The 27908-nt window shown below is 34.5% G+C and overlaps 1 protein-coding gene across 2 annotated transcripts; it reads left to right on the forward strand.

Moving 5' to 3' along the window:
- The first annotated feature begins 241 nt into the window (after positions 1-241).
- On the forward strand, positions 242-27908 carry CREBL2 (cAMP responsive element binding protein like 2). Of its 2 annotated transcripts, none has more exons than XM_031938214.1 (4): positions 242-504; positions 21830-22027; positions 26405-26546; positions 27152-27908. In XM_031938214.1, exons 1-4 carry the CDS (start codon positions 490-492, stop codon positions 27154-27156), a joined length of 360 nt encoding a protein of 119 aa, XP_031794074.1. In that variant the 5' UTR covers positions 242-489; the 3' UTR covers positions 27157-27908. The 2 variants fall into 2 exon arrangements, with proteins under 2 accessions (XP_031794074.1, XP_031794073.1); XM_031938213.1 differs by lacking the exon at positions 242-504 and adding an exon at positions 17226-17313.

The following is a 27908-nucleotide window of genomic DNA, read 5'->3' on the forward strand; positions in this document are numbered from 1 at the left end:
GGACAGCGGAAGGGGGAGCGCGTGCCTGGAGATGGGGCGAAGACCGCCGGCACGCTTCTTCTGGAACAGACCGAGAAGCTGTTACTTTTCCTGATTCACACCAGCACCCATCAGAGGCCGGGGCCCCAATGGCGGGCCTGGTGGAGGAGAACTACAATTCCCAGAAACCCCCGAGTCTACGGCACCCGAGGGACTCCTTCGCCGAACTCCCTCCGGGCCCCCGCCTCTCCCTGGTGCTTCTATAAACACACGGGAGAAACTGTCATGGACGGGGAGGAGGCCGCGGCGGCTGAGGGGGACGTTTGGGACCTCTCCTGGGACTCCCCGGCTCATTTCTGAACGGGCCTCTTCTCCCAGTGGCATCGGCATCCGACAGGGCTAGAGGCTAGACCCGAGGACTCGTAGAAAAAAATAAATCTCCGTCGTTCCCCGGAGGCGGAGCTGGCCGGCCGGGCAAGGCTGTGAGGCCCGGTCCGCGAGCCTGCGGACATGGATGACAGCAAGGTAAGCCCTGTCCGCACAGTCGTGGCTGCCCACCCGGCTCGGCTTGTTTTGGGGGGCCGCCCCGCAGCGCGGGGAGCTCCGCCCGAGGCAGGCAGCGCACCAGGTCGGGGGTGACGAGGGATGGGGGGTGGGCAGCCTTGTGGAGGTCCCTCTCCTTCCAAGTTAGCTTTCCCGTCCATAGAGCCAGCCCAGGCTTGTTTAAGACCCTTGGCCTTTTCCTTCTCTATATCCACCTAAGTGTAATTAACCTAATGAGGGGTCCGCACACCTGGAGGGGTGGGGACGGGAAGAGGCGGCTTGACCCTTCCTAGGATGTGATCTCTTATCTCAGTGACTCTCCACTTGTTTGCCCCAAATCCCTTTAGGCTGAAAGTCCTTCTACCTCTGAGACGAATTCTTATGGCCGGGGTGCCCTTGTCCTCCACGCCCTTCTTTCCACCTCATTCCGAAATGTGATCTCTTCTAGAGAGCTTTGTCAGGGGTAGCGATGGGCGCTGGATAGATCTTGGTGAAATCCCGCTTCAGATAGTTACTAGCTGTGTAACCTTTGGCACGTCACTTAACTCTGTTTGCCTCAATTTCCTCATCTGTAAATGAGCTGGAAAAGGAAATAACAAATCACTCCAGTATTTTTGACAAGAAAATCCTAAATAGGGTCACAAAGACTTAGACGTGACTGAAATAACCTAACAACAAACATAAGAGGGGTTTATCTGATTAACAAATAGTGAACTCCTCTTTTCTTGCTGAGACATCTTTCATGTTTCACTTTACTCTCATTAATTTCTCTCTTAATCCAGGGTATTTACTCCTTTACTTTGGTAGATAATGGTATTGGATGATTAATTTATACACCAAAATGGCCTATGATTATTTTTATCTAACTTCGTATGAAGATAGCTTATATAGCAAATAATACTATTTCCCATTTAAATGTTGGAAAACTCATCTCTGTGAATAAGAAATAATTCGACATTTCTAAAACTGATTTTTTTTTTTTTTCTTGAAGTAGAAATCAGGCTTTCTCAATGCTTCCCAGGTGACCAGTTCTTTACATCATCTGTTCCTCTGGCATATTTTTTGTGCATCCATTTTTTTTCTCTCATCTTTTCTCTTGTGAGAGCTTTTCTGATATGGAGGTGTAGACAAAGCTCGGGTGATGAGAATTACCTTAGTTATGTGGTGTTTAGTCTTCTCTGTCAGGCAATAGGTAAGGTGTTTTGTCTTTAGCTCTCTGGATTGGTGGTTTATCATTGAATCATTGATCAGTTGTAAAATCTTTCAAAGTTGATTTCTTTACAATGCTATTGTTATTGTAGAAATTATACTCCCAGTTTTGTTCATCTCATTCTTCATCATTTCATACGCTTATTTCCAGTTTTCTTTGAAACCTCCTTTAAGAAAGTGACTTTGAAACTGTCCATTTCATCCCTTTTTATGATACAGTAATATTTCATTATATTCATATAACTTAATTTGTGTAGTCATTTCTCAATGAATGGCTTCCCCCTTAGTTTCTAGTTTTTTGTCACTACAAAAAGAGCTGCTTTAATATGATTATATATTTGAAGGTTTTTTTCCTTTCTTTGATCTTTTTGGGGTATAGGCTTGTTAATGATATAGTCGGTTCAAAGGGTTAGAGTTAAGTGACTTTTGGAGTATAGTTCCAAATTACTGGTCAGAATGATTGAGCTACTTCACAGTGGTCCAGAGCATCAATGTACTTATTTTCCACAGTCCTTTCAACATCTGACATTTTCTTTTTTTGTCATCCTTGTCGATCTGATAAGTATGAAGTCAAAAGTCAGAGTTGTTTTGATTTTTTTTCTTAATTATAAGTGCTTTGAAGTACTTTTTTATATGGTTGTTGGTAGCATGGATCTCTTCCTTTGAAAGCTGCCTGCTTATATCCCTTAACCATTTGTCATTGGGGAATGACTCTTAGTCTTATAAATTCGAATCAGTTCCCTTACCTGTTTCCCTTCTTATTTTAACTGCATTCTGGTTTTCCACAAGAGCAGATATCTAGTCACCCTGCCTCTAATATGTTACACTTTTTAGAAAAGACTCAGATTTGCCTTGATTAAGGTGATAAGTAGCTTATGATAGTTTAAAAAATAACATTTTAAATCAAAAGGCTAAACACTGTGGACAGAGACAAAAATGAAATGGTCTTGTCCTCAAGAACCTTACATGCTGTGTGGAAATAACAGATACATATAAGGATACATATAAGTAGACACAAATAAATTCAAGTTGATTTCAGGGTGGGGGAGATAACAAAAGTATTTCAGAGTAGGTGATGCTTAAATTGTGCTTGCAAGGAAAGTAAGGATTTCAAGGGGAAGCTGGGCAGCTCAGTGGGTTGAATGTTGGTCCTAGAATCAGGAAGAACTAAGTTCAAATTTGACTTCAGACACTTCCTAGCTTTATGACATTGGGCAGGTCAATCAATCCTATTTGCTTTAGTTTCCTTATTTGTAAAATAAGCTGGAGAAGGAAGTGGCAAACCATTTTAGTATGTTTGCCAAAAAACCCTCTCTCCAAAAAAAGAAGTCATGAAGAATTGAACATAACTGAAAATGACTGAATAACAACAAAGGATTCTAAGTGATGAAAGAAAGGGAAAAATGCATTTCAGGCATGGGGGCCATCCAGTACAAAGATATAGAGACTGGAAATTGACTGTTATTAGACATAGAATGTCAGGTATGAAGATAAGTAAATTAGATTAGTTTGACTGGAGGCATAGCATTTGTGAAGGAGAAACATGTATGTAGAAATGTAAGCCTGGAAAAACAGATGGGTGTCTTATTGTAAAAGGCTTTAAATGTGAAATAGAGTGGTTTGAATTTGATCTTCAAGGCAATCAGGAACAATGGAGTTGGGTTTTGTTTTTATTTTTTGTTACTTTCCAGGTTATTTGTTTTAGGAATATCTCTTTGGTAGTTCTGTGGGGTATGGATTAATGAAGGAAGAGACTGGAGACAGAAGACCAAATAGAAATTCATTACTTCAGTAATTCAGATGAGAAGTGATAAAGGAAAGAAATGGAGTGATATTGGTATTTGAGGGGATACTAGAGTTGTTAGGGAGGTAGAATTGATAAAACTTGGCATTTAGTTATATATGTGGAGTGAGGGGGGAGAGAAGAGTTGAGGATGATGTTGAGATTGTAAAATTTGGGCATTAATAAGAATGGTAATATCCTTTCTAGAAATATGATAGGGAAAAAGGCAGATTTTGGTGGAAAGGTGATGGTTTCCATTTACAATATGCTAAGTTTGAGATGCCTGCTAGATATACAGTTTGAAATATACAGTAGACTGTTAGTGATACAGTACTGGAACTCAGGAGAGAGTGGTACAATCAGATATATATTTTGTAGTCATATACATGGGGATTGTAATTGAACTAACAAGATTACCAAGAAGAGAATATATAAAGAAATTAGAAGACCCAAGACAGGATCTTGGAGTATACCCTCAGTTATGAGATAAGTGCCTTATGCATATTAAGTTCTTATAATGCTTGTTGAAGGAAAGAAGTTTTTTTTTTTTTTTTTTTTTTTTTTTTAAAGAAAGAAGCTAGAGGATTGTGAAAAGACAGCCACATTTAATTCATTGTTGATGGAAATGTGATGTGGAAAATAATTTAGATGTACACTAAGATAGTGACTCAAATGTACATCCCCTTTGACACAGAGATTCTGCTGCTACTCATAAACTCTCAGTAGATCAGGGATTAAAAAGAAAGAAAAAAAGGTCCTATAAACATAAAAAATATTTGTAATAGTAAAAACTGCAAACAAAGTCATTCCCTAGAAAGTGGGGAATGGATAAACAAGATGTAATTCCTGACTACAGTGGAATATTACTGCACTGTTAGAAAATTATGATGAATATCAGAAGCATAAGAAAATATATGCAGTGATGAAAAGAAAAAGAAGCCAAACTAGAGAAATAAATACTTGTTTGATTGGTCCAGCCAAGAATACTGACAAGGGATGGCCAGACAGGTAGGAGGAGAACCAGGAGAAAGCAATTTCATAGAAATTTTGGGAAGGAAGAGAATGTCCATAAGGAAAGGGAAGCCAGCAATGTCAGAAAGGTTGAGAAGGTTGATGACTGAGAAAAAAACTATTAGATTGATAATTAAGATATCATGATAACTTTAAAGAGAACAATTTCAGTTGAGTGATAGAGTTGGAAGGAAACCAGAATGCAAGGAATTGAGAACTGAGTGAAAAAAGAGGAAATGGATGCAGCAGCTATTTCTGGGAATTTGGTGGAGATGGGAGAATCATAGGAAGGGGAAATATATGTTAGGGTCAAGTGAGGGATTTGTGTAGGCAGCAGGGAAGGAACAAATGGCTAGAAATTAGAAATTTAGAAAGGTGTTGAATGTAGGGGCAGTTTGCTGGAGGCAATAGATGAAAGATCAGTCAGTTACCACTTATTAAATGTCAGGCACTGTTTTCAAGAAACTGTTTAATAGAGGAAATAACATGTAAACAACTATACAAACAAGATATTTAAACGATAAATTGGGGTGCTCTCAAAAAGAAGTTGCTAAGATTAAAGAGTTGGGGAAAGGCTTCTTGCAGAAAGTAGAACTTTGGTTGAGACTTGAAGGAAGCTAGGGAAGCTGGGGGTGAAAATGAGAAGAAAAAGAGTTCCAGTATATTATTTTAATTGAACTAAGAACTGTTTTTGTTGTTTGAAAAACAAATTGAAATATGTCTCTGTGCATTTGGATATTGTATAGATAGCTCCTGATTTGGATTGTAGCTAAGATGGAGAGTCCCAGACTTTTACAACTCTCAGATCTTTCCTTTTTTCTGTATAATTTATGTAAAATATTCTGCAGCATCAGAGCTGGAAAAGACCAAGGAAATCCCTTAATCTGACCCTCCCCTCTTTTTACATGAGACTTGTCCAAAGTCATAGAGTGACAACATTGACACAGATTCTTCTTTTCCAAAGCCTATATAAATTATCTCAATTGAGCCTCATAGCCACTTGGGGAGGTAGGTACTACAGGTATTCACCCTGTTTTTAGTTGAGGTAATTGAGGTCCAGATAGGTTATGTGATTTGCCCTGGATGATAGCTAGTAAGGGCCAGACGCAGAATTTGACCTCATGGCTTCATGACTTCCAAATCTAGCCATTTATCTGTGTTGCCTCTTTTGAAAAGATAATAGTAGGAAGGGGAAAAAAAAGGGAGGATAGCAACTAGGAAGGAAGAGAAATGAACATCTAGGTTGCAACATTGGTATTATTTTTTGGAAATCAGTGATTTGTCTGTAAAGAATGCAACTATAAGCTATTAGTGAAGTGGATATTTTGAATTATTTTTCTAATAGTGCACTGGTATATATTTTTCTTTCCTACTGCTATTCTTCCTCCATCCATCCCCTCACTTTTCATTACAACACACATTTTTGAAAGCTGGGATAGGGTTGCAACTATAAAAAAACAGAGTTAAATGCTTCATTCAATGATAGATTGTGATCTTGGCTTTATTAGCAACAGGGCTTTGATTGATTGATTTACCCAGCTACAGACAATAGACTGATGGATTCCCAATAGCATCACCAAGGGAACAAAGCTGATAGGCACATTTCTGGATAAACTTGACAGAAAATTGCGTCACATATTAGGAATTAATTTGGACTAGGCCAGACTCTAGGCATTTACTTATTATTGTATCACTTGACACAATTACTATGTAGTCTTTTCATGTTAGGTCTTATTTTTCCAACATGAGGGAAACTGAATATTTCTCAGATATTTTAGTACCTTTTGTTGTTATTATTCAGTCATTTCAGTCATGTCCAACTCTTTGTGGCTGCATTTGGAATTTTCATAGCCAAGATCCTGTAGTAGTTACTGTAGTAGAATGCTAGAGATTAAGCATAACCCCAAACTGCTTCTCTCAAAGAATGATGCAAGTGTGCTCATGTGTGCTTCCCCCCCACGCAATTGGGGTTAAGTGATTTGCCCAGTGTCACATAGTAAGTTTTAAGTGTCTGAACTCAGGTCCTTCCCACTCCAGGGCTGGTGCTTTACTGTGCCATCTAGCTGACTGCGCTAATGAACATTTTTAGAAAGTTCATTTCCCCTTAACTACCATGTCTGTAAGATGTGGTTTAAATATCCATTCTTTGGAGGTCAGGAATCACATGTAAATTCTTTTGTTATTGTTTCTTATTTAAATTTTGACTTTCACTGTCATACTGCTCCTCTTCATTATTCTAGATGTCATCAAGTCACAATCTAAGGTCTACTAATAGTCTATCATTTGCCTCACTTGGCAGTTTTGGAGTATCATATTACAGATTAGGGCTCAGCCCTACCTTTCAGAGGAAAGGGGTAAATGTAGGACCATCTTTGGTTGCAGTCTGATTATAGTATCTTTTTTTTTTCCTTCGGATTTTCCCTTTCTAATGTAAAGACAAACTTGGTTGACAAGTAAAAAACTGATTTTTGGCATGTTTATGGTCTTTGTAAAAAAAAAAAAAAAGAAATCACTAGACTTAGAAATCAAACATGGTTTAAATGTGGCATCTAGCATTTAATAGCCAAATCATTTTGGTTAAGTTACTTAATTTCTCTGAGTCTTGACTTTCTCTTTGGTAAAATGAGAATTGTATTAGGTATGATGCCTGTTTCATTGGGTATATTATTTGGGGAAACTTTAAAGCACCAATAAATTAGTCATTATCATCACATATTTCTCTAATAATTATGAAGCAAAATTGTGCCAAATCTGGGGCCTCTTGATGTTCTCATGTTGTCTCCTGGCTATGCAACATCTCCACAAAAAACAGAGATCACTAAGTTTCCTCCTTGGGTTGTACTTCATACTCTAGACCTTTTCTGTCTTTTCACCCCAGTTCTATCATCTGTCCTGCACATTTCTATATAGTTTGGTTCCTGCTTTTTAGGTAAAAACCAGGTAATCTAAATTTATCTTTACTATTAGGTACTGATTTATTAATATTCTTTTTTTCATCTTGCCAATTTATGTGCCTTTTAGTAGGCACCATCCTGGGACTAGTTTCTGTTTTAAAAGATTGACTCTAGATCAAGGGTTCTTACCTGGATTTTATGATTTTATATTTTTAGAAAAATATTTTGCAATTATGCAAATATACAATTATGCAAAAAAATTATATTGCAACATAATTGACTTTCTTTGTAATCCTATTTATTTATGCACTAAAAAACATTATGAGAAGTGATCCACAAGATTCACTAGATAAAAACTGTGCATATCCTTTGATCCAGCAGTGTTACTACTGGGCTTATATCCCAAAGAGATCTTAAAGAAGGGAAAGGGAACTGTATGTGCAAGAATGTTTGTGGCAGCCCTCTTTGTAGTGGCCAGAAACTGGAAACTGAGTGGATGCCCATTAGCTGGAGAATGACTGAATAAATTGTGGCATATGAATGTTATGGAATATTATTGTTCTGTAAGAAATGACCAGCAGGATGATTTCAGAAAAGGCCTGGAAAGACTTACATGAACTGATGCCGAGTGAAATGAGCAGGACCAGGAGATCATTATATTCTTCAGCAACAATACTATATGATGATCGATTCTGATAGATGTGGCCCTCTTCAATAATGAGATGAACCAAGTCATTTCCAATAGAGCAGTAATGAATTGAACCAGCTACACCCAGCGAAAGAACTCTGGGAAATGAGTATGAACCACTATATAGAATTCCCAATCCTTCTATTTTTGTCCGCCTGCATTTTTTATTTCATTCACAGATTAATTGTACACTATTTCAAAGTCCGATTCTTTTTGTACAGCAAATAACTGTATGGACATGTGTACATGTATTTAACTTATACTTTAACATATATAACATGTATTGGTCAATCTGGGGGAGAGGGTGGGGAGAACTAGGGGAAAAATTGGAAGAAAAGGTTTTGCAATTGTCAATGCTGAAAAATTACCCATGCTTATATCTTGTAAACAAAAAGCTATAATAAAAAAAAAAAGATTCACTTGATAGCCAAAGATGTCTGTGATACAAAAAAAGTTAAGAGTCCCTGCCATGGAGTATGGCAGTTTAGTGGAGAAAATATTTGTCAAGAAATCAAATTAAATTCATTCATTTACTTAATTGACTGGAAACCCCAGAAAAAATATTTTTAAAAAATTTTGTTTTCCTTGTTACATGTAGAAACATTTTTTTCTGGTTATACAGGTACTTTTTTTTTCTTTTTACATATTTCCTTATGAATCATTTTGGGAAAGAAAAATCAGAACAAAAGAGAAAACCATGAGAGAGAAAAACAGAAAGAAAAAAAGTGAACATAGCATGTATTGATTTACATTCATTCTCTATAGTTCTCTCTCTGTATTTAGATGGCATTTTCCATCAAAAGTTTATTAGGATTGCCTTTGTTCATTGAGCTACTGAGAAGAAGCAAGGCTGTCATAGTTGGTCATTGTAAAATTTTGCTGTTGCTGTATACAATGTTTTCCTGGTTCTGCTTGTTTTGCTCAGCTTTAATTCATGTAAGTCTTTCCAAGCCTTTCTAAAATCAGCTTGTTCATCATTTTTAATAGAACAGTAATATTCTATTATCTTTATGTAGCACAACTTGTTAAGCCATTCCCCAATTGATGGGCATCTACTCATTTTCTAATTCTTTGCCCTCACCCAAAAAACAAAAACAAAACAAAACAAAAAACCTACTATAAACATTTTTGCCTATGTGGGTCCTTTCCCCCCTTTTAAAAATTTCTTTGGGATATAGATAGACTTAGTAGTGAAACTGCTGGATCAAAGGATATACACAGTTTTGTAGCTCTTTGGGCATAATTTCAAACTGTTCTCCAGAATGGTTGTATAAAAATGTTGCTTTGGAAACATTTTTTCCCCCTAGGATGTATGCTCATAATAAATTATCACTGTTCCTAATCTTGTGGCATCAGTTTTTCAAAAGTATCTTCTGCAGACAGTTTGCCAAACTGAACGAGTAACAGGCAGCATGAATGCAAAGCATAATGGAGGCCAGTGGATGAAATGTTTCTAATGAAAACAATTTAAATCCCAAATTCATTTAGTTGGCTCTGGGTTCTATTAAGGGTAGCATGCATGACATAGGAAATAGAGGTAGAGTACTGTATTCATTACCTGTAAGATCTTCAAGTACTTGCTTCTGATAGCTCTGTGTCCACTTCAGATTGGACACAGAGCTATCAGAATGTCCTACCTTCTGCTGTACCAGGCAGAATCTAGAGCTGAAAGGGACTGATATTTTCATGATCTTCTAATCCAACTCCCTTTTCCCAAATGAGTAAATGAGCTTAAAGAAATTAAAAGACCTGAGCCTAAGATCGCACATAAGATGTGGGAAAGTTGGATTTATCTAAAACTCTACTTACTGAAAAATTACAGGAGTAAGTTTCCATACTAGGATGTCCCTACACTGATAAAGTGATGATTCAGGACTAAAGGAAACATTTTAAGAAATCAGAGACTATATCTTCTCTAAATCTTATGTTGTGTGATGTCCAACCCTAAGCAAGCGTATAGAAAAGAGAAATGTCATTGGGAAGGGAAAGTTTCTTGGAAGAAAAGTTGATCTTTAACTGGGCTTTGAAGGTAGTATAAGATTTGCATTGTTGAGGGAAGAAAAGGGAAAACATTTAGGGTGCTGGAAAGAATAAGGAAAAGGAGAACAAAACATGAGCAAAGGTAGGAATAAGCATACTTAGTAAAGTATGGTCAAAGAGACCAGCTAGACTGAATTTCAGAAAAGTTGTTAGAGAAAAGGAAGAAGGCTGGTAGGTGAGGGGTACTGGATAGTGAGCTTTGACTGTTATAATGATACATTTGGATTTGATTCAGTAATCAAGAGGAAACTATTATAAGTTCTTAAGTAAGAGTGACATAGTCAAGGAGTTTTATAAGGAGGTTAATCTGGTGGTAATATAAAGGATGAATTAGAGTAAGGAGGATTCTGGAGGCAGGGAGCCCAATCAGAAAAGTAATGTGGGAATGCCTGTGCTAGAATGGAAACGGGGGAAGAGATGAATTTGAGAGATCATAAAGAATTAACAAGACAAGTAAATGAGTATGGAGAGTCACAATATTAAAAATAATCTCCAAAGGGACATGATTTAAATGTCATTTAAATTTAATCATATTTCATGGTGGTGAAATAATTAATTTTCTAAGTGATTTGAATTAATGTTATTTTTCTTTGTCTTTGTCTGGCCGTGCATATTTTTTCATCTCTGTCAAAGAACAGATAGAATCTTTGTTGCTTCTTTGTATTTGATTCTTTATATTAACTAGTAACTATTTTATTTTCTATTCACCTCCCTCTCTGTCATTCTGTGTCTTTATTCCTCCCTCTTTCTCTTCTTTTCTTCCTTTTTTTTTTTTCTGGGAGTAGCTTTGGTTTTTGTGACCTTCCCTATAACCACAGGGATAAACTAAGCAAAGAAAAACAGAAATAGACAAGAAGCACAAAGAACTAAGCAAAGATTTTCCTTTTTTTTTTTTTTTTTTTTTTTTTTTTTTTTTAAAGGTTGTTGTTGGCAATAAGAAAGATACACACTGACAGAACAAGAGGTGGTTTTTAGTTTAGAGGATCTTTAGTGTAGTGCTTTTAAAGTTGCAGAATTTTAAAGCTGTGGTCCTGATCACATTTTATACAGATCACTTCCCTTTTCTTTTGCTTTATCTCTCCTCTAAAAGATGATCACTATGAAACTTGTTTTAAGCAAATCTTTTAGATCCTTGGCTGAAGTGAACTGAGCAGAACCAGGAGAACATTGCACAAAATTAATAGCAAATATTGTAAGATGATCAGCTGTGAATGATTTAACTATTCTCAGTCAAACAATGATCCAAGCAAATTCTTTTTTAAAAAATTTATTTAAGCTTTTTATTTTTCAAAACATATGCGTCGATAATTCTTCAACATTAGTCCTTGCAAAACCTTGTGTTCCAGGTTTTCCCCTCTTCCTCCATATCCTCCCCTAGATGGCACATAGTCCAATACATGTTAAACATGGTACAAATATATGTTAAATCCAGTATAGCATACATATTTATATAATTATCATGCTGCATAAGAACAACCAAATCAAACCAATAAAAAAAACAAAGGAAAAAAGAGAGAAACAAAATAAAACGTAAGCAAACAACAAAAAAAAGAGTGAAAATGCTATATTGTGAACCACAGTCAGTTCTTACAGTCCTCTCTCTAAGTGTAGATAGCTTTCTTCAAACTAAACAATTGGAACTGGTTGAATCATCTCCTTGTTTAAGAGAGCCATGTCTATCAGAATTGATCATCGCATAATCTTATTGTTGCCATGTATAATGATCTGGTTCTGCTCATTTCACTTAGCATCAGTTCATGTAACTCTCTCCAGGCTTCTCTGAAATCATCTGATTGGTCATTTCCTACAGAACAATAATATTCCATGACATTCGTATACCATAATTTATTTAGCAATTCTTCAATTGATGGGCATCCATTCAATTTCCAGTTTCTTGCCACTACAAAAAGGGCTGCCGCAAATATTTTTGCATATGTGGGTCCCTTTCTCTCCTTTAAGATCTCTTTGGGATATAAGCCCACTAGAAATACTGCTGGATCAAAGGGCATGCACAGTTCGATAACTTTTTGAGCATAATTCCAAATTGCTCTCCAGAATGCTTGGATACATTCACAGTTCCACCAACAGTATATTAGTGTACAAGTCTTTCCACACCCACATCATTATCTTTTCCTGTCATCTTGACCAATCTGAGGTGTGTAGTGGTATCTAAGAGTTGTCTTGATTTGTATTTCTCTGATCAATAGTGATTTAGAGCACCTTTTCATATGACTAGAAATAGTTTTACTTTCTTCCTTTGAAAATTGTCTGTTCATATCCTTTGACCATTTATCAATTGGAGAATGGCTTGAATTGTTATAAATTTGAGTCAATTCTGTATTTTTTTTTAGAAATGTTTTAGAAATATTTTAGAAATGAGGCCTTTATCAGAACCTTAATGTAAAAATGTTTTCCCAGTTTATTGTTTCCCTTCTAATCTTGTCTGCATTAGTTTTGTTTGTACAAAACCTTTTTAACTTAATATAATCAAAATTATTTTGTGATCAGTAATGATCTCCAGTTCTTCTTTGGCCACAAATTCCTTCCTTCTCCACAGATATGTTCTTCTAATTTGTTTATAATATCATTCTTTATGTCTAGATCATGAACCCATTTCGACCTTATTTTGGTGTATGGTTTTAGGTATAGATCAATATCTAGTTTCTGCCATGCTAGTTTCCAAGACCCAAACAAATTCTGAAGGACAGTGGTGAAATATGGCAGCTATCTGAAAGAAGTGATAGAATCTGAATGGACATTTAAGCACTTAAAAAAAAAAAACTTGATAATTATTACTATTTTTGATCTCTGTTTTGCACCATAGCTAATATTTTTTTTTCTCCTTAATTTTTTTTTTTATTTAATAGCCTTTTATTTACAGGATATATACATGGGTAACTTTACAGCATTAACAATTGCCAAACCTCTTGTTCCAATTTTTCACCTCTTATCCCCCCACCCCTCCCTAGATGGCAGGATGACCAGTAGATGTTAAATATATTAAAATATAAATTAGATACACAATAAGTATACCTGACCAAAACGTTATTTTGCTGTAGAAAAAGAATCAGACTCTGAAATATTGTACAATTAGCTTGTGAAGGAAATAAAAAATGCAGGTGGGCATAAATATAGGGATTGGGAATTCAATGTAATGGTTTTTAGTCATCTCCCAGAGTTCTTTTTCTGGGCATAGCTAGTTCAGTTCATTAATGCTCCATTAGAAATGATTTGGTTGATCTCGTTGCTGAGGATGGCTTGATCCATCAGAACTGGTCATCATATAGTATTGTTGTTGAAGTATATAATGATCTCCTGGTCCTGCTCATTTCACTCAGCATCAGTTCATGTAAGTCTCTCCAGGCCTTTCTGAAATTATCCTGTTGGTCATTTCTTACAGAACAGTAATATTCCATAATATTCATATACCACAATTTATTCAGCCATTCTCCAACTGATGGGCATCCATTCAGTTTCCAGTTTTTAGCCACTACAAAAAGGGCTGCCACAAACATTCGTGCACATACAGGTCCCTTTCCCTTCTTTATAATCTCTTTGGGATATAATCCCAATAGTAACACTGCTGGATCAAAGGCTATGCACAGTTTGATAACTTTTTGAGCATAGTTCCAAACTACTCTCCAAAATGGTTGGATTCGTTCACAACTCCACCAACAATGCATCAATGTCCCAGTTTTCCGCATCCCTCCAACAATCATCATTATTTTTTCCTGTCATCTTAGCCAATCTGACAGGTGTGTAGTGGTATCTTAGAGTTGTCTTAATTTGCATTTCTCTGATTAATAATGACTTGGAGCATCTTTTCATATGACTAGAAATAGTTTCAATTTCTTCATCTGAGAATTGTCTGTTCATATCCTTTGACCATTTTTCAACTGAGAATGGCTTGATTTTTATAAATTAGAGTTAATTCTCTATATATTTTGGAAATGAGGCCTTTATCAGAACCTTTGACTGTAAAAATATTTTCCCAGTTTATTGCTTCCCTTCTAATCTTGTCTGCATTAGTTTTGTTTGTACAAAAACTTTTCAGTTTGGTATAATCGAACTTTTCTATTTTGTGATCAGTAATGATCTCTAGTTCTGCTTTGGTCATAAAGACCTTCCCCTTCCACAGGTCTGAGAGGTAAACTATCCTATGTTCCTCTAATTTATTAATAATTTCATTCTTTATGCCTAGGTCATGAACCCATTTTGACCTTATCTTGGTGTACGGCGTTAAGTATGGATCAATGCCTAGTTTCTGCCATATTAGTTTCCAATTTTCCCAGCAATTTTTATCAAACAGTAAGTTCTTATCCCAAAAGCTGGGATCTTTGGGTTTGTCAAGGACTAGGTTGCTATATTTGTTGACTGTTTTATCCTTGAACCTAATCTATTCCACTGATCAACTAATCTATTCCTTAGCCAATACCAAATAGTTTTGGTAACTGCTGCTCTATAATATAATTTTAGATCTGGTACAGCTAAGCCACCATCATTTGATTTTTTTTTCATTAATTCCCTTGAAATTCTTGACCTTTTGTTTTTCCATATGAACTTTGTTGTTATTTTTCTAGGTCATTAAAATAGTTTTTGGGAGTCTGATTGGTATAGCTAAATAAATAGATTAGTTTAGGTAATATTGTCATCTTTATTATATTTGCTCCTCTATCCAAGAGCATTTAATATTTTCCAATTGGTTAGATCAGACTTAATTTGTGTGAAAAGTGGTCTGTAATTTTGCTCATAAAGTTTCTGATTTTCCCTTGGCAGATAGATTCCTAAATATTTTATATTATCAGTAGTTACTTTAAATGGAATTTCTCTTTGTAACTCTGACTGTTGGATTTTGTTAGTGATATATAAGAATGCTGATGACTTAACATAGCTAATATTTTAAACTATGTTTTGCATGACTGCATAGGAATGGGGGCATCCAAATTGCTTTCTCAAGGAGAGAGGAGAGGATGTGAGAAAGAATTTGGAATGCAACATTTTAAAAATGAATTATTAAAAATTATTTTTACATATAGGAAAAATATAAAAACAACAACAAAAATAAAGACATTTAGTGTATCAAGTGACCAGAAGCCTTAAAGCTATCCTGTGGCAAATATGACAATAACCTAGGGCATAAATTTCTCAATAGTGATCCAAAGAAGGACAGTTTCTCTTTTGAATATTGAGTAATTTGATGGAGTTCATTTGAAAAAAATAATGGAACTTTAGCCCCATTAGTAAAAGTCAGTGGGATGTAGAAAAGCATTATTAGGTATGGACATATTGTACCTATCACCATTTTTGCTGTCATTGCTTGGAATTGTAATGCATGAAAGTTCAGATAGGATTTAGGAACTGTCTTGAAATCATGTACCATAGATTTAGAGCTAGAAAGGACCATAGAGATTATTTAGTCCACTTCTCTTTCCCTGTTTTACAACTGAGAAACTGAGGCCCAGGATATGACTTTTTCAGTGCTACATAGGTGGTTGACAGTGGTGATTAGAATTCAGGTTCAATTGAACTCAGTACTAAATTTAGTACTGTGCCAGGCTGCCTTTCTTCATTACCTGTAAATAGGGTCTTTCTCTATAAAAACTTATTTTTAGGGAATGAGAAGAATCTCATTATATTAAGTTTATATAACAAAAATTATATTAAGTTATATTAAGTTTATATAACAAAATTAGAAGTTGATTATTTTAAAGTGTGATTGTAATTCAGAATACACAAACCATTGAACTTTTCCTAAACATTGGCCTATTCATTTTCTTTTAAACTTCATATTTTTTACTTGGATATCCTTCCCTTTCCTGAGGTCCCAAGGATGGTCTATTGAACTCAATGAATGGTTTTGATTGACTCTAAATAGTACATACCAGATTTCCACAAAATTTTATCAGAGTTTTCTCTATAAATTTTATTTTATCCACTATTTTAGTTTGGAGTCACAGTATAAATTATCCTGGTTTAACTCTTGTAGTTCATGAAGGGAAGTGAAGAGGCTGGAAAACAGGAAATATTTTCCCACATAAAAATATGGAAATATTAGTGTATGGTAGATTTTTAGATAGATTTTTTTTAATAGTCCCATTGAAATTTGTATTCTTTAGGAATAAGAAACATAAGAAACAAGAGGTAAAAAATGACCTCTAAATAGAGAAAGAATTACTTTCTTAAGTATTTTATCCTTCCATTTTTGACTTATACTACCCCTTTTTAATCTATTTCTATTTCGCTGGCAGAAGAGAAAGAAATTTCTTTAAAGATGAAATCTTGTACTTTCTATGGACCAATTACTTATTTTTTTTATTAACCTTTGTGTAATCCTGTGTATTTTATTATGTACAATTAAAAAAAAATTATTCTGATAAGAGCTCCAAAGGCTTTCCCCTGATTTCTGAAGAAAGACATAACAAAATATAGACATAACAAAAAATAGAAGAAGTAATTTCTGTTTTAGTTGTCTTGCATATCTCCTTTGGAGAACTGGCCACTTTGAGAGTTCATCTTTATGGCACCATCAACAGAAGAGGAAAGGGAAATTTTTCCTGTGGGAGAAGAAACACCTTAGTAATTCCCATTCACTAGGCTGATTTCCCCTTCAGAAGTTAAATGAAATCATCTTTCAGTAGTCCAGAGTGCTAAGGCTTGGATTGCTGGTATACCTTCTAAGTCGTATTCTAAAACAAAAAAGTTTGGTGCACAAATTTCTCAGACCTGTTTTTGACTGGGCTTACTATCATGGCAAATGGCAAACTCCAAGGATCTGTTTTGCTCTTGAACTGCCTTTCCTGAATATGTTTTCCATACTTTTACTGTAACTTTAAGATGAAACCTCTTATGGATTTGTTTTTTGTCTTGCCAATTAATATAGATACAAAGCTAAAAGAGAAGGCTCTTCTTAATTTTCTACTTCCTGAGACATCTTGTCTTTCTTTTAAGGGCTTGCGACCCAGGAAAATCAAGTTGTTCCTCCTTTGCTGATTATCTTAGAACACTGTAGTCCTAGTGACACAAGCAATCAAAAGTTCTTAGAAGTCATCTGTCATAATTGTTAAAGGCTAGTTCATCCTCAGGAGTGAAGGTATCTTATCATTACAGCTCACACTCTGTTGGAACATTGCATTTTATGTCTTCCTATGACACATTTTGCAGTAGAGGTAGGTAATACCACTGATCAATATTCTTTAAAAATTTTTAATTGTCACTATCTTGTTGGAGGCAAAATGGCAAAATAGAGTGCTGGAGTTAGAGTCAGGAGGATATTGATCCATTTTATCCCCAATACCAACAATGACTTGAGACCTACTTTTTCAGATTGGGCAAAATAAAAAAAGTCATCCCAGTGTTTGAGAAACTATATCGAAGAATGAAATTGTGTATCATGAGTTTTTAAACTTTAAAAAAAATTAAATTATTTGTTGTTAAAAGAATTTTCACATACCTGTATTTTTTTATTGCTCTTTTTATACAAAAATCACCTGATTTTGTCCATATAGAAACTTAGAATCTCAAGAAATCAAGAATCATTCTTGTCTATTTCATTGACTTACTGTGCAGTTTTGAACAAGAACTCTTCAACAGAGAGAAATAGAGATCTGTTTCTCCCATCTCAAGAGCCTAACCCATCTTTCTTTGTGGTATATTGGTTATTTTTAAAGAGTAGTGATGGAAGAAAGAAAGGCAAATAAAATACAGTTGCTGGTTCTGTACAAAAAGATGAATGAATGAATAAAAGAATGAGTGAATTCATCAGGCAACATTATGTTGTAATGTTCAAACTGAGAATTATAGGGAACCAAAGTTACTTTGGGCATGATTAGAATCTTACTGCTGTTCTAGATTTATATTTAAACATATATCCAATCTAAATTACTTCTGATAAATTGAGCCTGAAATGAGATTCATGTTCATTGAAGTGGGACATTAACCTAAAACTGGACAGGCTTCTTCAATTTTAAGATGCATTCTTTTAACACCAAAGCAAACATATGCCTTCCTTCTCTTCTTCCTGGAGAGAGAATAATAGATAATATGTAATAAGACATAATAGCAATAGCTATTATTTAAAATAAAGGATAAAAAAACATAAGGAAAGATAAAAGTAATTCATCAAAACTAGTCAACATATCAGTTGAGTTTGGTAGGAGGCAGATGATCAAGCAGCAAATTCACAATGCCTATTCAAGAAGTTTAGCTATGCAAAGACCAGCAAAATGATTATGCCCCACCTCTGTTCAGAAAGCAAGGAGGTATCTAGATGATCATTATAATTACAATGTGAAGTTTTTGTTATTGTTGCAATTCTTTGTTTTTGTAATCATTGTGTATGTTGTTTTCTTGTATCTGCTTATTTCACTTGGAATCCATTCTTGTTTTTCCATAGGTTTCTGCATTATTTACATTTTTCATAGTATTCTATTATATTTGTACCACAGTCTGTTAAGCCATTCACTAATTGGTGGACATCTTTTTGTTTCCTGGTCTTTGCATGCTTGTTGAATGATCATTCAATATTTGGGACTTTACCACCTATTTCCTTTGACTCACTGAAATCTATTAATCTGTCTCATTGACCTCCCAACAAAAACCTTGAAGTCACTAGAGATTTGTCTTAGCTATATTCAATATGCTTATTTCTCATCATTCTGAACCTTAGTTTCTAAGATGTTGTATTTTTCCTAAGTTCAAATCTTACTTTAGACACTTAAGAGCTGCATGATGCTGGGCAAACTGGGCTCAGTTTCCATATCTGTAAAATAGGGATAATAATAATAATAAATCCCAAGTTTTTTGTTAGATTAAATGAGATTAATTTATGTAAAGTGCTTTGCTATCCCGAGAGTAATTTATGCATACTAGATACTGCAGCTACTTACTACAACTTATAACCATTTACTAGATAATCATTAAAAAAAGTTATTCTGAATTTAAACATCAAATAAAGCAAGTAATTCCATATACAAAGTAGACCATTAAAAAGAATTATTCATGAAACTGAGACTCTTCTATTACACATAGTTAATATGTAAGAAAATATGAATAGAAGAGAATAGATTTTTCATTTGAAGTATATAATAAATTCAGCATGTAACTTTTAGAAGTGTCCTGCTTGTCTCTTTACTTCTGGCCTTTTCTTTTCTTCTGCTTAACTTAAAAACAAACAAACAAACAAACAAGCAAACAATTGAATGATTGATCTTGTTCTCCTTTCCCCTCCTTCACATCTACCCTTCCTTCTTTTCCTTCTTCCTCCCTCCTTTCCTTCTTTCCTTCCCTCCTTCCTAACTTTTTTCTTTCCTTCTCTCCTTCCTTTCCTTCCTTTCTTTTTTCCTCCTTTCTCACTTCCCTCCTCCTTCCCTCCTCTCTCCCTCCCTCCCTCCCTCCTTCCTTCCCTCCCTCCCTCCCTCCCTCCTTCCTTTCCTCCCTCCCTCGTTCCTTCCTTCCTTTCTTTCCTTCCTTCCATCCATTCATCTATCCATCACCCTTTTGCTCTCATTCCATCTCAAATTTTGAAACTGCCTCCTCTTTGGGGGAATATATAACTTCAATGATGGTGGAATCTTGTCCTTTTATTTTTTGGAAATGGCAAAAAATTATTCAGAATCAAGTTTTATGAAGAAAATAGGTAGTCAAGCTGAGTAATACTGTTTTTTAATAAAACAGAAACAAAACAAGGTAATTAACATTTTAAGTTTATTCAAAGGTCTGGCTTCAAATCTTAGTTCTGATATGTACCACTTGTATGGTACTGGGCAAGTCACTTGGAACTATCTGAGCTTCATTTTCCTCATGTGAAAAATGAGTGTAATTTCCAGGATATTTCCAGCTTCAAATTCTAAGATTCCATTTTTATTATCTGAAGTATTTATTGCCTCTGAAGACTGCTCCCCAATGATTCTAAAAATAATTACTTTTTAAATCAAATTTTCAGATAAGTACCTGAGAAAATTGTAGAGTAGGACATAAAAGGTGATTAAGTTACATTTATTTTATTTTTAAATTAACATTTATTGATATATTTTATGTTTTATATTCCTAGAATTTCTTTCAGTATTTTTCCCACTAACCCCTTCCAGAGTACCAACACATATAATAAATATTTTTTGAAAGAAAAAGGAAGTAAAACCAGGCCATATGTTGAATAAGTCTGAAAATCTATGCCATGCACCACTCCTATGACCTCCCACTAATATGAGAAAATGGGGGTGGGTTTGTCTTTTCATGTCTCTTCTTTGGAGCCATGCATATGTTTTGTAATTTTGTAATATTCACTTTTAGTAATTTTGTGGTGGTTCTTTTTATTTATATTGGGTAGTTATTTGTGGCATATGTGGTAAGCCCCAATTAGTAATGTTTTGGGTGACAAATTTCAAAAAGATCCCAGTATTCTTAGATGACAGTCTAAAGCAAAAAGATAATGAAATATTAAAGGGAAAAGTATAAAGTATTGAACTTAGTTCCAGTATAGTTGTGGCTTAATTTTTTTGTATGAAAAAAAAAAAAAATTGGTTTCTAATTAGCTAAAACCTTTGTAGGAGTTATTTGTATACATCGAACAAATGAAAAACCCCAAATGTAATTTTAGGCTATATGAATGAGAATGTACTGCAGGGTCCAGAGCAACAGTTGTTAGAGTGCTATAAGTCATTGTGCTATATAAAATGTTGTTTTATATCTCAAATACCATATTTTCTAAAAGATACCAATAAGTTGAAGAAACATCACTATAGGAGCATAACCAGGATTGTTGTGACCATTTTATACCATGTAAAACAAGGAATCATTAAAGAAATTGAGGTTTTTAGCCTGGAAATAAGGATTCTTTCATGAGGGACACAATAGCTATGAGTAATATATGTGAAGGACTGTTATAAGTAAGGGGGATTACATTTATTTTCTGTGACTTTTTAGAAGGCAAAATTATAATAAATGTAGGGAAATTACAAGGGAGTAAAGTTAAACTTGCTGTGAAGCAGAGATTTCTCCTAATGCTATCCAAAAAAAAAAAAAAAAAAATGGGTTGTCTCATACTATAGTGAGTTCCACATTAATGGAGTTCAGAGTGAGATTGGATAATCGGTTGTCAGGGCTGTGGTAGAGGATTTTCATGTAACTGGTATGTAGGTAGACTGGTTGATTTATGGTTTGTTAAAAGGACTTGGGATTTTATGATTTCATGCTTATGAATGGAAGAACAGGAAAGGTACTCAAGAACCTGCGAATTGTAGAGAAGCTCTGAACCTACAGAAATTACTTCTGTCTCTGGCCTTAAAAAAAGATTATTAGATGAAACATTTGTGACTTTCTGTTCATACCATTGAACTGGAATAGATATAAAGGGTGGCAACAATAGCCAGGTACCTAGATAAGCTAGTCTTAAAAAAAAATTGTGAACTTCATAACTTCGATGGAAAAAAAAGTTACATTTTAATAATATCAAAGTGTCTTTTCTTTTTTACCTTTCTGTGTCTTAGAAGGGAAAAATTTGATATTAAAAAAAATCTGTGAGGCTCACATCTATAGGTCATTTGATGAGATTTTACTTCCTTGATTTTATTAATCTATCCCTTATCATTATTATTATTATTATTATTGACATTAGCTCACTTGCCACCAAAAATAGAAAACTACATTGATATGAGAGTAATTGACATTATTTCTTTCTTTCTGAAGGTAGTTGGAGGCAAAGTAAAGAAACCAGGTAAACGTGGTCGGAAACCAGCCAAAATTGACTTGAAGGCAAAGCTTGAGAGAAGCCGGCAGAGTGCAAGAGAATGTAGGGCCAGAAAAAAGCTGAGATATCAATATCTGGAAGAATTAGTGTCTAGTCGGGAAAGAGCCATCTGCGGTCTCAGAGAAGAACTGGAAATGGTAAGACATTTTTATTTTGTTCATATTAGCTTTATTTCTAATCCATTGCCTGTCTTCATTCACTTAGCCAAAGGAGTAACAAATTCAATTTATGACAGAGCATAAAATTTATTAGATATTATATAGTATAGATCAATTGTGTCAAATTCAAATAGAAATGGATTTCTGTGGCTGACTAACAGCTTAGAAAACAAGAAATTGATATTACCAATGTATTTTGTTAAACATTTCCCATAATATTTTAATCTGATTTGGCCCACATTAGAGTTTTGCAGGTTATGAGGTTGACACTCTGGTGTAGTCTCACTAGCCAGACATCCTCTGAGGCATGATAATTCATGGGGAGGCAGAATAACAGTACTTCACATTTACATAACCTTTTATGGTTTATAGGAATTTTTTCCATATAACAATCTTGTGAGGTTGGCAGTGGAAGAGGTTGAAGGAGTGATTTGTTATTGAAGGAGTAGATTTGTGTAAGGAGACCAAAACTGGCTTATTAAAAGTAGAGAGAATATAAGGTTAGAAGGTTTTATATGCTAAACTTAGGAACTTGAACTTAATATAGGGTGAATCTTTGTGCTAGAGTATTAACGTTCTACTGAAAATTTTATGTGGGGAAGATTTTTATAGGAGCAATTTTTCTTTATTCTACATGTATTGATAACAGAATGTCTTGTGAGATGGAAAGAAAAATAAACAAGTCTTTGCTCTTGAGGTATTCGTAGTCTAGTAGAGGAAATAAGACAGTAAACTATCATACAAAAAATAGTATATGGTGAGTGTATGAACAAAATGTTTTGATAATTCTAAAAAGGATAGAGATCACTGGAAGACAGGTAAAGGAGAGATATTTAAAAATCATTGTCTCCATGAAAATCATGACTTAAAAGAAAAAGAAAAAAGAAAGGCTGGGAGACTCTGTTTCAAGAAATCATAAATGAAAACTGCCTAGCTTTGTTAAAAGAGCCAAAAAACGAGGTGGTGAGAAGCATCCACCAACCACCTTCTGAGAGAAACTCCAAAAAGAAAAGTTCAAGATTGTCATAGTCAAACTAGGTTAAAAAAAAAATAGTCCAAGTATCCAAAAAGAAGTAGTATAAGTATCAAAGGATCTATAGTCAGGATCACAAAGGACCTGACAGTGATTACTTAAATTGAGAGGAAATTATTGCATACAATATTTCTGATGTCAAAAGAGATAGATTTGTAACCAAGAATAACTTTGTAAAACAGTATAGTTCTAGAAGGGAAAAAATAGATTTTTAATGAAGTAGAACATTCAAAAATTTCTGATGAAAAAATTCATATATGAGTAGGAATTTTATAATGTAAACACAAGAATCCATAGAGAGCTACAAAAAGAAAATTTATTTTCACAATTGAAAGGAAGTGTATGGTGATGTAATATCAATATTCAAATAATGGGAAAAGGAACAAATATTCCTTCAGAACCTTAATGTTTTTGAAGGTTATTAATAGAGTTAAATGAGAAAAACAAAGTTACTCACCATGGTTTGGTTCTGTACCGAGGGTTTGAAGAAGGGAAACAGAAGGAATAGATGTAATAGAATGGAGGAAGAAAGGCCTAGGATCAGTTACTAAATGGCAGAATGAAGATTTTCTTACATTTATATAGTGCTTTAATATTTACAAAGTACTTTGCAAAATTTAAATTGATCTACACAGTAACCCTTTGTGGTAGGTATGCTATTATATTATTCCCATTTTTCAGTTGAGGAAATTGAAACAACAAGAGGTTAAATCAGTTGTTCTGGGTCACGTAACTGGTAGCTTCCTAGACTGGATTTTAATTCATATTTTACAGACTCTTAAATCCAGCTTTATTTACTACAGTCAAAAGGTGTCAAACTCACAGGCAAAACTTCCAATTGTTTGAATCATATAATTGGGAATGTTTAACATGAAAAAGGCAATTGAGAAATGTTTAACAAAATAAATAAAAATATCGAATGGATAACGTTAACTTGTAGTTTTCTAAAACAGTTTGTATCCTGCAGAGATACATTTCTTACTGATTTTAATACTATTATTCTATACCACACTGCCTTGGCATATGGACTTAAATGTATAAATATATGTAAATATTTACAGTTAGCTTAAAACCGTCCCTGTTGATTCACAATACTCTTTGCTTTCTTCTGAACTTTTATTAGGCAGAGTGTAGCTAGATGTCTTTAGCCTGAAGAGGAAGGGAATTAGTCCTGTGAGAAATAATATGTCCCATTCCTCCCCGTGTTATAGAAAGAATATTCACCTCCTTAATGATAGGAGAGGGGGGGACTCTATAAAGGTAAACATGTGATCTCATTGATTCCCGAGTTCCCTCTAATGATACATAGAATAGCACATGTATACATGTATATATGCTTATCCGGCACCAGTCTTATCCATGTCCTCCCCAAAGTTCTCATAGGGTGTCCTTCCAGTGTTTTAGAAGCTTTCCCTGCCTTCTCTTGCTATGGTGAGGGTATCACAGGAATACTCTGAATAAATCTGCCTGTTCTTCCCCATTCTTGCTACAGAACCAGCCATTCTTCTCTTTGTATCTTACAATTCTTTAATGATCCGTTTTTTTCTTCTCTTTGTTGTTATAAGTTGCAGACTGTTCATATGCATCTCATGTCTCTCCATTGCTTTCTGAGTGATATTCATTTTGGTTATTTTCTTAGTTCTCAAACTTCTTGACTTTCCTGAAGTTTTTGACTCTCTCAATCACACTTTTCTCCTTTTACTTTATTTTCTCATGTCTTTGATGACGCTGTACTTTCCTGGTTCTCCTGACCTCTCCTTCTCTGACATGCTTGTTAACCATAGGATCCTCCTAAAGCTCTGTCCTGGATTTTATTTTCTTTTGCTTCTATGAAATTTGACTCAGTGATCTCATCAGCTTCCATGATTTTAATGATCATCTCTGTGTACATAGACACAGATATGCTTGTCTATTTCTAATTTCTTTCTTCAAGTACTGTCATGCCTCTTCTTAACTCTTTTCTTTCACCTCATCCCTCATATGCAATCTGTGGTAAACACTGTCATTACTACTTAAAAAAAATAAATTTTATTTTATTTTTAGTTCTGAATTCTCTCCTCTTCACCTACTTTTTCCCTTACCTGAGAGAGCAAGAAAAATGAAACCTGTTAGAAGCATGGATAGTCAGACCAAAAAAATTTCTGCATTAGCTAGGTTGGGGGGAAAAAAGAACTTCTGTATGCACCGAGTCCCACATCTGTCTTTCTCTGGGAGTGGATAGCATCATTTATTATGAGTTCTTTGGACCTTTGATTCTTTGTATTTTGCAGTGTTCCTGTCTTTCAAGGTTTGTTTGTCTTTATAGTATTATTATTATCATATAAATTATTCTGGTTCTGCTTACTTCACTTGGTATTAGTTCATACAAGTCTTAGGTTACTCTAAAATTATTTCCTTCATCATTTCTTACAGCACAGTGCCATTTCATCATAAATATATATATAAAACTTGTTCAGCTATTCCCCAGTTGATGGTCAATTCTTCTGTTTCCAATTCTTTGCTATCATGAAAACAGCTGCCATTTCTTTTTATACTCTTTATATTTAGCATTACTTTTTTCTTTCATTTGACACTGTCATGACTCTGGTACAGATCCTCAGCGCTTCATTCCTGGACTATTGCAATTACCTGTTAATTAGCCTCCCTTTTTCATGATTTACCCCCTCCAATCTGTCCTCTACTCAGCTGTCAAGTTGATCTTCCTAAAATATAGATCTGACCATATCGTATTCCCTGCCTAACATTTTTTAATAAATTCCAGTGGCTCTCCCATAACTGCCCAGATCAAATACAAAGCCTTTCATAACTCAGTTTCCTTATCTTACTCTTCTATTTAGTCTTACTACTTACTAAGTCTTTTTGCACCTTAACTCTACTTTTTCTTCAGTCTAGTGACCCTTGCCTCTTTGCTATTCCTTGAACTCTGGACTCTGAGCTTCTTCCTCTAGCTGTCCTTCATGCTTTTATACTCTCTTTATTTTTATCTCCTAGCTGTATTGGCTTCCTTCAAGTCTCAGCTAAAGTCCCACTTTTTTCATTAAGTATTTTCAAGTCCCTCTTAATCTTACTGCTTTTATCTTTGACCTTAGTTAGCACTTTGAACTTCTTTTCTGTGCTTTTATTTATTTATTTGTAGTATAATTATTTGTTTTATGTGTGAGACCTCTGTTCCCCTCCATATAAGCCTCCTGATAGCAAGGATTGAGTCATAATTTCTTGATATATTTCCCATTTGTTTTTATTTCTCTGTGTATGGAAAGTGCATGATAAATGCTTGTTGAATATGACTTGGCTGAATTTTGCTTAAATATATTTTATTTCAGTACAAGCAGTGGTGCATGGCAATGGATCAAGGAAAAATCCCCTCTGAAATAAAAGCTCTACTAACTGGAGAGGAGCAGAACAAATCTCAGCAGAACTCAGGCAGACATACCAAGGCTGTAAAAATAGAAGCTAATAACTCTTGTAAGTACACCAGTGTTTGCTAAATTGATAATTATTGAAGTGTTTCACAATAACTATTTCATTTGAGTCTAGCTCTTCCCAAATCAAAAGTTTAGATTAAAATAAAATTTTGATGTCATTTTTTATGATGAGCAAATGAAATGGTCTGAATGTCTAAATATTAAAACATGTTTTACCTGAGTATACAAAGAGCATCTGATCTTCCTTATTGGGAAGTTTTAATAAAAAACTATTGTCTTATAGATAAGAAGTTTGTGATATTTTAGATATTTTCAGTTTGCTATTTTATCTTACTTAAATTGTGTTCATTCCACCAGTTGCTTTAGGAGCACTTGGAACATAAATAATCAATTTTTTACATTCCTTTTTAAATGTGAAGTTTTGTTCTTGTATGAAGAGAATTGGGTTTTTCAGTGAATTGATCAAGAAACATTTTAATTATAAAATTGAATTGAAGAACAGTAACTCAACCAATTACTCTATAATTATATATATTTTTAAAAATCAACAAACTGCTTTTTGTAAGCAAAAAAGCAGATTGTCACAAATTTGGAGTTTGTTTTAAAATTCTTTTGTTAAAGGTTTTTTTTTTTTTTCCTCTTCAGGGTGAGGATCATTTCCATTTACACTCACGAATCAGTTGCTGAATTGAACATTCAGAATCACATGAAGAATGGACTGGATTGGGCTTTAGAATTTAATTTGCTACCTACAGTTTAGTGGTCATATATGTTAATCTGCAATTGTTGACCAAAATCTGTGATGTGTGTTGAAGGACCTTATTCAACAACAAGAAAATTCGGAATATTCAGTCCTCTTTCATTTGATGTTGATAGCTGCAGTAGATTTGCACATGATGTGATGCTCGGAAGAACCCACGTGGCATGGAGGACAATAAGTTAAGAGACTGTAGTTTTGCACCTTAGTTTCATATTGGTTAATTATGTTCTTTTCATTTAATTGTGTGTATTGGTGTCACTTTATTTGCTTTGTTTTTTTGTATACTCTTATTCAGAGAAGCCAAATAGGCTGTTTGCTAAATTAAAAGTTTTCAACTTTTAAAATGGACCTGAACTTCTTTCATCAAAATTTATTTGAGTGATTTGTATATTTCTTGCAGGAACCACAGATCATTCCATTCTGTGTATCATTCCAGCATAAACTGTGCATATGTATTAATAATTATATGCACCTCTATTTTTGTAATCCATGATGATCTTTCTGTTATATTTTACCTTTAAGGACAATCCATATGAAAAGCTATTGGAAGCTCTTGTCACTTTCTTCCCCAACTGTATTTATAAAAACTATTGAAATTTCTTCATTTATATTAGCAAATAAATTAATCAAACTTTAAAATTA

This window comes from Sarcophilus harrisii, chromosome 5, assembly GCF_902635505.1.
Source record: "Sarcophilus harrisii chromosome 5, mSarHar1.11, whole genome shotgun sequence".
NCBI lineage: Eukaryota > Metazoa > Chordata > Mammalia > Dasyuromorphia > Dasyuridae > Sarcophilus > Sarcophilus harrisii.